This window comes from Ambystoma mexicanum, chromosome 3q (assembly GCF_040938575.1).
Source record: "Ambystoma mexicanum isolate Mex_15411 chromosome 3q, UKY_AmexF1_1, whole genome shotgun sequence".
Taxonomy (NCBI): domain Eukaryota; kingdom Metazoa; phylum Chordata; class Amphibia; order Caudata; family Ambystomatidae; genus Ambystoma; species Ambystoma mexicanum.
In genome coordinates this window covers 96,913,669-96,926,174 of record NC_090926.1, presented here as the reverse complement: position 1 = coordinate 96,926,174, position 12,506 = coordinate 96,913,669, and the positions used below count along the sequence as shown (strand labels likewise).

Sequence of the window (12,506 nt, the reverse complement as noted above, 5' to 3'; positions counted from 1 at the left end):
GCACTAAAATGTGGTCACATATCCTACAATGCCAGGGAAGTCATTGATAATACCAACAAATTAACACAGACAGCTTATCAACAGAAATAAAAAATGTGACCTTCCTGCTGATGTCTCACTAATGCCTTGATTTCAAGTATAATTTCCAACTTATTTGTCATAATCACATTAACTTCCACACATAGAAAAACAAATATGAATATATTTTGTAAAACCATTAATTTCTACTAAAGAATGAGGTCTACCTGAACTCCCCTTCGCATGTAATCACAGCATGAAACACGTCTCAGAATGAAATTCGAAACAAAATAATTAACTTCCCTTTCTCTGAAGCCATTAACAAGTATTGGCTATGTTGCTCTAATATAATTCACCAATTCTTGGACTGATTTAAATCTAAAATATTGGACACTACCTGTTACAAACCATTGGTTCCTAGCTTGGACGTATATAATGTTTAATATCTTTAGCGATGTTAGATGGATTGCAAATAATTATTTCTCAGGGTTTCTTTTTCTTTTGGAATGCTGGGACTGCAGCACCAGACCCTCTCACTATTCTCAAGGAAACCGGTTCACCCTCAATGCATTTGGTTCCATGTGTTTTTTAAGGAATATAGTTCAATGGATTTTAATGACTTGAATGTCTATAGACAGTGCCTATGAAAGAATTTGTCATTCCACATTTTAATCTAAGATTTCTAAGGCTTTCAAACATCCCAAATTGCAGGAGAAATTGATGATTCAACATAGGGTTTCACTTGTAATTATAAATCACAAAGCACGTTCACCTTTCACTAAATTCCTCCTTTCAGTGATGTATCTTCTAAACTGGGCTCCCAAAGTATATGTACGTGCTATTTGAGAATGAATTCATTCTTGGAAATATTGTCTAAATAATCTGGGGTCATTGCATTCACTATTTGTTTGACATGCCATTAGCGTGAAAGCCCATGCTGCCAACAGCCTTACGTCAGCCAAATCCATAGGGCTGCTGTCTAGGAGGCAGAAGACAGAGGATGAGGTAGTCAAGGTGGAGCTTAATGGCGCCAGTGAAATGATTTAGTGAAATTGAAGTATATGCTCATATCCTATGGTTCTGTCTGTAAGGCGGATTGTCTTCACCTAGAAAAAACTGTGACGAGGAAGGAGGAAAGGAGCTAGTGACATTTAACTCGTCACACAGATATATTGAAACTTTTATGTAAAGGCAAACCCTTCATTTATGCACATTCTTGTTCATCTCAATCCAACCTTTCAAGTGTTTTGTACTCACTAGTCATCTGCAGAATTGTTTATATTTCTCAAAACACAGCTCTGAAAGATTCATGCGGTGGGGTGTAGGGAGTTAAGGAATATTTCTGCTTCCGTATCGCTTTGATCTGCTTGCAATGTGAAAAAGCCTACAGTCCTCTACATAAGCCATCATATATAGAGAGAGAAGGGAGGGCCAGGCTGGGTAAGAGGTAGAAATAGGACCACAGGGAGACCGGGTTGACCGCATGCTTTGTTTGTAAAGGATTTCTGTGTGATTGTGTGTGTTTAGGTACTTGGAGAGCCTCCTGAGGCAAGCCAGCAGCGGTTTGATCATCCAAGCTCCAGCCATGCAATCTTTTATAAGCCTGCACCGGGAAGGGAGTGGGGATCACAGCTTCAGCGCCGAAGAATACTCCGACGTTTCAGGTGAGCGAACGCTTTTGAACTATTGCCTCTGAAGTTTTTTTATTCAGCGGTTACATTTGTTTCTAAGAAGCTTTTCTTTCACAGTGGGATTTGCATAGAACCCTTCCATTTTGGATTGACTGTCGTGAAAAGTTAACTATGCTATTAAGTGACATTAAGAGATTATTTTATTTGATATAATCGATGAACAGTTTCTTCACAGGCAACACACATGCAGTTAGACAATATAAAGGATTATTGTGTATTCCTGTTGTAAAGGAAAAGGATATTCCGCTCCTGAGTTTCCTGTTGGATTTCAGTGCAGCCACAATGAACACACACATGGGTCAGGAATAGAAACATTCAAAATACTAACTGCTGAATTTAAAATACTATCTGTCGCATTCCCAGTTGGTGGACCATTAAAAAAGAGGTGGTAATTCTGTTACCGCCAAATATTTTTGCAGGAACAGAACTACTGCCATTTTCACCACTCCACCAAATCCTGAGTTTGGCGTTGAGGTGGAGGATTTATCTCCAGCATTTTGCTGGAGGTTAATCCTCCAACTTAAAGCCAACTGTTGTGGTCATGAAGTCAGGGGCACAGGCATGCAGGGGTCGCATGCACAGGAGACCTTGGTGGACACTATACTGGCGCCTTTGGCGCCAGGCTCATGAACAAAAGTAAACAAGAACATCCATTTAACACCAAAAAGCTTTTATTATGGACATAGCACTTCAGATGAATTAACCTTGAACATTCCATCCATTAAGCAATGTGCCTAAACCTTGAATATTCCATCCATTGAGCAGCCCCAAGTGTATTCTTGGCAGGGTGTGGCTGGTAAACCGGCCCTAATGGGCGTGCCCACGATCTCAACTATATAAGCTGCCCCGATCTTCAAGACAGACACTTTACGTTATTCTGCACTTGCAAGCTGCGTAACGCTCACCGTCGCCTGAGGTCAGACTTACCTTTGAAGATCCTGCTTCCTGGACATCCTGCTTCCTGCCAGCATACTGACCAACTGGGGGAAGCTGTTCTTACCTGTACATCTCTTCGGCGAACCAAGTATTCATCTTTACACTTTCCGGAATGCCAAAATCTTCATCTTGGCACTGCAGCACGACACGCTCCATAGTCGACAGCATCGCCTGCAAGGAAAAACAGAAGACAAGGTTAGACATCGAAAAAAACAGTCAGTTTAAAGTTGCGCATTACCATACTTCACGCTTTTCCTTAAATCATCACTTACCTGCTGTCGAACATTGCGGTAGCATCCATCTTCCATCTGGCCGCGTCTCGCGTATCACAGCTGCATTGAGGCCGCATTTCCATCTAAGTGAAGAAAACAGAAGAGAGACATTATTGCGTGCATAAATTGGAGCAATATATAAAGACATTAAACAGAACGAACAGCATCACAAGAGCTCAAGAAAGACTTACCAGTCATAAGGAGAAGCATAGTTGCAGCTGGACTGGCCTAATCCTTATCAGGGATCAGTGAAGGAACTAGATCCCATTCGACGCGCCCCTGCCAGAAGTAGCAGGACGGAGAGCTTATCTTCCATAATTCGCAGGAGCAGTATCACCACATACCACCGCTCACAGCTTTTCTACTGAGGGAGAGGCCTGAAGGGGGTGATTCAAGCTCAGGGAGGCTGCAACCGTGCCCCAACGCCTCTGCAGAGACCAGGTGAGCGTAACACCAACATTCAGTGAAAACACTGTGGCGGAATTACTGCTCGCGTTAATTCCACCAGAAACTCCATGAAGTCCTTTGGACTCCATACATTGGGTCTACCATTGCCCTACCACCACTTGTAATCTCATGTTACACAAACGGGACCAAGTAGCGGTAACAGCAACCAATTGGTGGTAATTCAGCGGTATTACCACCGAATAACAGCCAAACTTAGAATGAGGGGGGCATATCCAGAAACACTTATATTGGCTCCTATTTAAATGACCAACCCAAGTACCTGTAAGCCTACAATAAATGTACTTACCTACAGAAGAGGCCTCCTTGTCATCCTGGGCCTTACAGACTTTTGAATATTACAATCTATTATTCTAAAGTACTAGTTCTTTCTTTAATCTTACCCAAGGCAGTGTTGTTCTTTGCTAGGTTCACGTTTCTCTTTAACAGAAAAACATGTAATTCCTTCTGGTCATACACAGCTTTTTTTTATTACTTCTTTAATTGGATAAAAGCTGTTAAAAAATCATATATATATATAAATTCAAACGTTCTGGGTTTGTGGCTTGGCAAAGCGTTGTTCTATGTACACTCCACACTGTTTCACCAATTTGCACCACATTTTGCATAGTTACATGTTAGGACCCTCCAGACATTACTAGCTACATGAGATTTGGTCACTCCACCACTTTACACGGATTTCAGCACCTTCACACATGAGATGGTTGCCTGAAATTGGCAAAACATCAATGTGGTCGTAGAAGGACAGGTCCTGACATTAGAAACAAAACTCGAGGTTGGGGCCCTAGAAAGCATGGTTTCCAAGATATTTGCACTGCAATGTTTAGAATTGTAATCTTTCAGCTGCGTTGAGAATTGTACTATTTCATCTGATAAGCAAAGGCCTCTCTCCCACTATACAGGACTCTCAAACCTGGCTGTGTTTAGAATTGTAATCTTTCACCTGCTACACATTGGCCTCTCTCCCACTATACAGGACTCTCAAACCTAGCTGCGCTTAGAATTGTACTCTTTCAGCTGTGTTGAGAATTGTACTCTTTCATCTGTTAGGCAAAAGGCCTCTCTCCCATATAAGGGACTCTCAAACCTAGCTGTGTTTAGAATTGCAATCTTTCACCTGTTAGGCACAGGCCTCTCTCCCACTATACAGGACTCTCAAACCTAGCTGTGTTTAGAATTGTACTCTTTCACCTGCTAGGCAAAGGCCTCTCTCTCACTATACAGGACTCTCAAACCTAGCTGGGCTTAGAATTATAACTCACCTCTGTATTTAGGATTGTATTCTCTCCACCGACAGGGCCTGGTGCCTTTCTCCCACCGTGCAAGGCTCTCAAATCTAGCTGTTAGCATTGAAATCATTAGTCCACTTGTATAGCAACTAGCTAACCTCCCAAACCAACATAGTCGGCCCACCGCAGTGAACCTCATGCAGGAAGACCCACATTAAGGGCAGCCAACGTTAACCCGGCAATACAACACTAACTAACTTCCCCAACCTTACTCAAGACGCTAGGTCTCATCACGAGTTTGGCTGTAGCCCTTAAATGCGGTGGTAACGGTATTACAGCCGCATTTAAGGGCTGGCCCTATCACGAGTTGGGCGCTAAATCGACTGTTTTACCTCCAGCTTTTTTCTGGAGGTGAAAATCCCTGTTTTCGGCTGTATTACAGCCGGCTGTATTAGCCCGCATAATTAGCGCCGAAAATTCCCCATTGGATCCAATGGACCCAATCAGGAATGGGGATTTACCGTTAAGGCCCAACTCGTGATCCGGTGGTAATACCACCGGACTGGTCGGTGTTAGGGCTATTACAGTCGGCTGTATTACAGTTGGGAATACAGCCCAACCCGTGATGAGGCCCACTGACTAAAACAAGTTGGCAATACCAGCTACTGACCACCAACAGACAGTACCCAAACCTATAGCGGACAATTCCCCTCACCCAGTACTACACTACGAGACCACTAGACCAAAGCAAAACAAACAAATAAAGACCAAAACAGACCTTGAGCCAAAATGCCACGCAAACTACCTGTACTGAGTGGAGGAAAAAGAGCATAAAGAACAAACACACCGGAACAGCAACTAAGACACGCAACTGCAGAAAACACTCCGAATCACAGGAAAGACACACAAACCGACGTTGAGAAAAGAGAAAAGTCCCTCTACTTAACTCTATACCTCGCAAACAAGCAGTCACCAGAACGAACCAAAGCAACACAAGGGTCATCAACAGCAGACAACCTAACACAACCGCGCAGAAGAAGATCAGACAACGCTAGAAATAACAGAAACATAAACCACACAATAACACCCTACATCACCAAATCAAGAGCACCTTCCACTCGACAGCCACAATCTTTGGAAGAAGAACCTGAGGAAAACACAAACCTAAGACTGAACCTAGAAGAACTCTTTGAAGACACATAAGCACCTATACAATACCTCAAATAGAGATCTACCTAAAGCAAACACCAACACTGATCAGAAGACGACCTCAACAATAAAGACCAAACCAAACCTCACCTCTAAACTCCACTGCAATCTATTAAATGCAAGATCCATGTCAAAACACTCAACAGAAATCTTTGACCTCCTCGATGACAACAGCATTGACATCCTATTCATCACAGAAACATGGCTGGACGACAACTGCAAAATCACACTCCAAAGCTGCCTCCCAGTCAACTTTAAATGCCTTCAAATAAACAGGAAACATAAAAAAGGAGAAGGCCTTGTGATAGCATTCAAAGAACACCTAAAAATAAAAACGGACGACCCACTCAACATCATCAACTGCAAAACCATGGTCATACACCTATCAGCGAACCCAAAAACCAACATCACATTCATCCTAGTGTACAGACCACCGTCATATGATGAAACCTTCGTCGATAACTTCATAGAAGCCATCACCAACATAGCCATCAAGCATGAACATCTAATTATAATGGGGGATTTCAACATCTGGTTTGAAGCAAGTCACACCAACTCCCAAAACTCACTGACCAGGCAACTGACAGCCATGAAACTACGACAGCTGGTCAAAGGAGCAACACACTCATTAGGACACACTCTCGACTCAATCTTCGCCCAGGAAAAACGGTAATGGCAAAATGGTTCACACCTCTACTAAGCACCATGAAAAAGGACAACAAGAAAATGGAGCTGGAATGGAGGAAAGAATACAGCCCAGAGAAGAAAAAACTGTTCCAGAAACAAATCTGAGCATACAAGAAGGAAATACAAAAGGCTAAGAGAAGGCATTATGATGACAGAATCACCAATGCGACACTCACAAAAAGAAATGTTAAACATCATCAAAGAAATAAGAAACCCACCAGGCTGGAACAACACCCCAAACCCCTCAGAGAAACTCTGCAACGACCTGACAGACCACTTCAAGAGCAAAATCAACGACATCCGACAAATCATACAGAACAGACCAAACAACCATACGTGCCAATGAAATTCAGAGTGGACCATATACTTTATTTGCAAAGTTTGGTGAGGATTGGTCCAGGGGAAGTAAAGTTATAAGCCACCCAAAAAGTGTTCTTCCTATGGGTTGAGTAACTTAACCAAAACTACATGCCCGCTACCGCGGGCCATGTAATGTGTGTATATATATATATATATATATATATATATATATATAGATATGTATAGATATATATATAGATATATATATATATTCAAGGAAAACACTTTAGTTGCAGGGACGTTAATGTGCAAACTTAATGCAACAAAGCACCTGAAATTCAGCTAAAGCCACCTTAACTTCGCACCCCCTGTTGGGCAGCCTATGACCACAATGATGACATCACATCTGACATCACTGATGACATCACTAATGACATCATCTATAACATACACACAAGTCAATGTATTAAAACATGGGATACTATTTGTACAATGTGTGTCTTACTTCAATTTTAACATGTTAATCACTTACAAAAGACACATAGAAAGAAATATAATTCATAAATTTACAGTAATAATCACTTTATTTGCAATACCCATGTATGTACATTCTTAAAATATATCCTAATACTTAGTTGTTCCTTGTTTTAAAGCAATTCTCATGCCATTTAGAAAATGATAGGTGTACTCATTTTTCTTAAAATTAAACAATTGAATATTTACATATGTTTACTTTAATAATGTCAATAATTAGGGTTCAAAATGTTTCACTTTCTATTTATTTGTAATAATTTGTTTTGTAAATGTATATACAGATTATATTGTAGTGAACATGTCTTAGATATATTTTGCACAAAGAGGAACATTCTAAGCAGTATACTATTTATAGTTCTGATATCATCTTTTACCAACATACTACAAAGGAAAGCTTCACAAGTAGTGATATGATGCATGTGTAGCTGTTTACTGTTTTATAAATTTACTAATTGTTATGAACTGTTCTTAAAAGGTAATATCACATCTGTGGAAACATAAGGGTGGTCTAAATATGGCCAAATATGTAGAGTGACCTTATGTCGGTCTTGTGGTCACAGGCTGCGCAACAGGGGTTTTGTTGCATTAAGCTCTCACCTTAACGTCCCCCCAACAAATGTTTTTCCTTGAATATCAAGGGTTTTGTTATTCCATAGATTTTTAGAACACTACCAGACCAGTGGGTATGGCCGAACACTACCAAAACACTAAGGTTTGGTGGGCACAGCCACTCTATATTTTAAAACACCTGCAACCCATCGCTCAAAGACAAACTGATTTTGACCTGTTTTGACAGTGGTATTGTTATGTATAAAAGATTGCAGGCTTTGAGAACTCAGTGTTTTTAGGCAACGTGCAGTGAGATTAAATAATTTGCCATGGACCACACACTTTGGTTAAGCAGTGTGCTCAAGCCCCTTACCTTGCCTGAAGCAAAGGCTGTTGCTACAGAAGAGATGGGAGTGGATCCTTTAAAGTAATTAAGAGCAGAGACGGAGTACAGTAATCCAATATATGAACCCCCCGCTTACAGTAGCGATGATAGCCCGGAAGAGAATAAAAGAAAAGAAGAGATTGATACGTTTATACAAGACAAGGAAGAACAAAGCGAGCAGTCAGATTTGTCAACAGAAATAGACAGGGAGTTTAAGAGATGGAAAGGAGAAAAAGACAAGGCCGGCGAGATTACGCTCATACAAAACCAATGGATGGGAGGACAGATATTACTGAAGATAGATGGGAAAAGTATCAAGGAAGTTAGGCAAAGAGAAGATAAGGCCAAACAAGAGAGGAAGGATAAGGAACGAGAGAAAAGATTGAAAGAGAATGAGTTGAAAAGAAAAAGCAGGGAGTGACGGGAACAGATCAGGAGGAGCAAGAGATGGCAAGGGAAAATTGAAGAACGGGCAGAAGAACAAAGAATGTACGACAATAGACAAAGAGCGATAGAAGAAAGGGACAGAAAGGAAAGAAAGTGAGAGGAGGAAGAAGCACAAAGACTAAGGGACAAAAGATTACAGAGACGAAGGGAAGAAGAGCAAAGAAGGGAAGAAGTAAGGAGAGGAAAAGAACAAAGACAAGAAGAAAGAAGAATTAGAAGGGATGCAAGAAAGTGAAGAGAAGTAGAAGAAATAGAGCGAAAAAGGAGACAGGAGGGTATGATGCCAGTCTCATCTGAAAAGAACAAATATTGCCGAGCCCAGAAATAAGGTGAGACGGACTGGAAGAGATTCTTCCGTTAAAGGCAGTAATGCCAGCAGTATCTAGAGTAGCGCTAGAAGAAGAAAGATTTGGTGCGGAAAGCATTGGAGAAAGGACCGATAAGGTCTATCAATAGTTAAGACGAGATAGCGAGTATGGAACTTAAGGGAATGGTGATCGATCCCCAGTACCTCAATCACGAATTGAGGAGGAAAACCTGTTCAATGAGGAAGGTCGAGCATTGTCTTTCAGCAGACTGAACTTAGACAAGGGTGAGGGGATGATAGTCACACTAGTTGGGGCCTATACATGTCAGAGGAGGAAAGAGAGTCCGGTCTTGGGGCAGAAGGAGGGAGCATGTGCGCCCCTGAAGGAAGTCTGCAGATAGATAAGGAAGTGAGATGGTCAGATCTGTAACAGCCTAAAGATAGAACACCATATCCCATGGCATATCCTGAGCATCCCCAAGGACGATCACATAGTGAGAAGGGAGAGTCGCCACCATATGTAAGCAGGTTAAGGTTGTTACTGACAAGGAGACAGACAGGGACAATTATCCCTGCCATGGATAGAATGATAGTGGGATCCGACTATGAGACAGGGTTTACACAATTTCCCTTGTTAGAAAAAAGGGGGAGCAAGACCCCAAGATATTCCATGGCCATAGATGGGCAAGGATAATTTAAAATTCAAGCTCCCTAGTTTTACTTCGGGCGCTGCGAAATGGATATACGAATTAGAGAAAATGACAGGAGGAAATACATTGTCCATAGGGGACATAAAAAGTCTCCTGGCAGCTATTCTTGGAGAGAGAGCTGATGACATATGGAGAAGAGCGGGATATTAAAGTGTAACTGCACAGAACTCAGCGCATGATAGAGTGAGTTTAATAATGTACAGCAGACGTTTGGGGGGCTCTCAGGTTCCAGTACCCTGATGCATCAGATATGGGTGCAATTATGACACGCAAAATTAATGAAAATTAAGACCCTATTGCTTACATTCAGGATATTCAAGAAAAATTGCAGCTTGAAACTCGCAAGCTGTAGGAAAAGACAGTGGCATTATTTTACCACATTTTATGTCAGGGGTTGCTTGAGCCAGTACAGAGGCAGATGAAAAAACAAATGGGGATGGAAGCAAAGCCATGGGCTGGGATTCAGTTGACAATAGGACATCATTGTTGGTTATTGCAAGAGAAAAACAGGAAGAAAAATGAGAATAAGAAGATCGAGGAAGCCAAGTTTAGAAAGAAATGTAAAAATTTGCCATGGAATGAGCAGTGCTGACAAGCGGAGAAGGATTTGGAATGCAGGAAGCAATAGGTACATTGCAGGCAAATAATATCCTCCACCATACAGGACATAGACTAGAGAGGGCTTTGCCCAAGATCACACATCTTATCAGAGACAAGCACTGCAAGCACAGGAGGTACAACAGCAAGGACAAGTACAAATTAATCTGCCACAAGGATAGTCACAAAAAGCTCCTTGGCAGACACAACAGTATGCAAACACAGGACAAGTACTGACACCCAGAAAAGAAGGTGTCACTGTGGTAGGAGGAAATCCTTTCACAGGGACGGGGATGAGCTTGCATCTGCAATAGGACAGCTCATAGGGTAACTTGATGTGTTCAATACTATCAGTGACACCAGACCCACAAGAAGAACCAAGGGTCGATGTGACGATAGGAGGCACATCTTTTTCTTTTCTTGTAGACACTGGAGCAACTCGTTCGTGCATACGAGAGGGAAAATATCCAATGTCAGGAATTGCCATGAATGCTCAAGAGTTCTCTGGAGCTACGAGTCGAGTTCCTTTTACTGATAAATGACTGGTCTGCATAGGAGAATGTGACATGTCTGTTCCTCTGTTATACTCGCGACAGACACTGGTTAATATTTTAGGAAGAGATTTACTGATGAAACTTAACATGACGATTTCATTTACTGATCAAGGAATACTTTGCTCCACTCCAGGAATACACTATTTAAATGTGGAAGAGTTCACACTGGCGTTCACAGGGCAAGTGGCTCTGCGGGGAGTACCAGTAGATGCAGAGATTTTTCTATATCTGGTAAACATTTTACTAACATGGCTGCCTGGCTTGGTGGGAAAGATTGTGAGGATACCTGATGAGTTTTTGTTTAGACCAAGAATACCTATGGATGAAGAAGGTGCACAGACTATTCCTATAGAGCTAGAAGCAGCTATGTTGCGAAGGGAAATGGCAATGCTTGAAGAAGTAGACGTTGAGGGTAGACCGTGGAGAACAGTGATAGCTCTTGAGTGGTGTACAGATTGACTGACGTACTGTTGACGATATTTTCGGGTAGGACCGAAACAATGATGAAGTAGTGTTCTTCATGAGCATTACGTACTGGATAAGGAGAGAGAAAAGGGAAGTTCCACAAAGAATGGCGATAATGCGGCAGTGACCAACATTCCTTCAGGAGGACCTTGCCTTATGGACTACAGGCCCTTATGATGTAGGTTTATTGAAGGGGATAGGGGAGGTCAAAATAAAGCTTAAGCCAGGAGCAATTTTACCCCAAGCAAAACAGTACCCCATGCCACAAGAAGCTGATGAGGGTATATTTCAGCACTGGTGAGTCAGGGGATTCTGGTGCCATCAGAGTCATTGTGTAATACTGCAGTGTATCCGATTAAGAAATATAAAGGGGGGTTGTGGAGATTTATCCAGGATATGAGGCCTCTTAACCAGATTGTAGATGCTGAGTTTCCTTTAGTTCCCAATCCGGCAACAATATTGTGCAGAATTCCAGTAGAAGCTCAATACTTCACAGTGATCGATTTGAAAAATGCATTTTTCTCGATCCCGTTGCATAAGGACTCCCAGGACTTGACTTAATTTACGTTTCATCAAAAAAGACTAAACATACTAGGCTGCCTCAAGGGTACTGTGAGTCCCCATTGATCTTTAACAGAGTCCTACAGATGGATCTAAGCAATATCGATCTTGAAAGCGAGGTGATACAATACGTAGATGACATATTGATTTGCAGTAAAATAGAGGATGAGTGTAGACAGGACTCTATTCAATTAATTAATATTCTAGCAGACAAGGGATATAGGGTAGACAAGGAGACATTACAGTATTGTCAAGAAGAGGTATTATATATAGGTCAGTTGATTCTGCATGAAGGAAAGAAAGTGACACCTGAGAGAGCTGAGGCAATCATGAAAACATCAAAACCGAACACAGTGAGACAAATGTAACCGTTTCTGGAGCTGTGCAATTATGTTAGAGCCTGGGTGTTTGATTATAGTACGTACACAAGGCCACTTCTGCAAGCATTAAAGAAAGCACAAGTTGGTTAAACAAAGCTAGAATGGACTGGAAAAATGGAGGAAAGATTTGAAGATTTGAAAACACCAATTTGTACAGCCCCAGTTTTAGAGATTCCCAATTATGCTAAGGAATCTTATTTGTTTTCACAT

At 41.6% G+C, this 12,506-nt stretch overlaps 1 protein-coding gene across 1 annotated transcript in view; it reads left to right on the top strand.

Moving 5' to 3' along the window:
- NCKAP1L (NCK associated protein 1 like) overlaps positions 1 to 12,506 on the top strand; it is a 2,015,530-nt gene that overhangs the window by 797,276 nt on the left and 1,205,748 nt on the right. Inside the window, exon 22 of the mRNA XM_069653209.1 lies at positions 1,546 to 1,682. Within this exon, the coding sequence (XP_069509310.1) occupies positions 1,546 to 1,682 (137 nt within the window). The remainder of the gene's footprint in view (positions 1 to 1,545; positions 1,683 to 12,506) is intronic.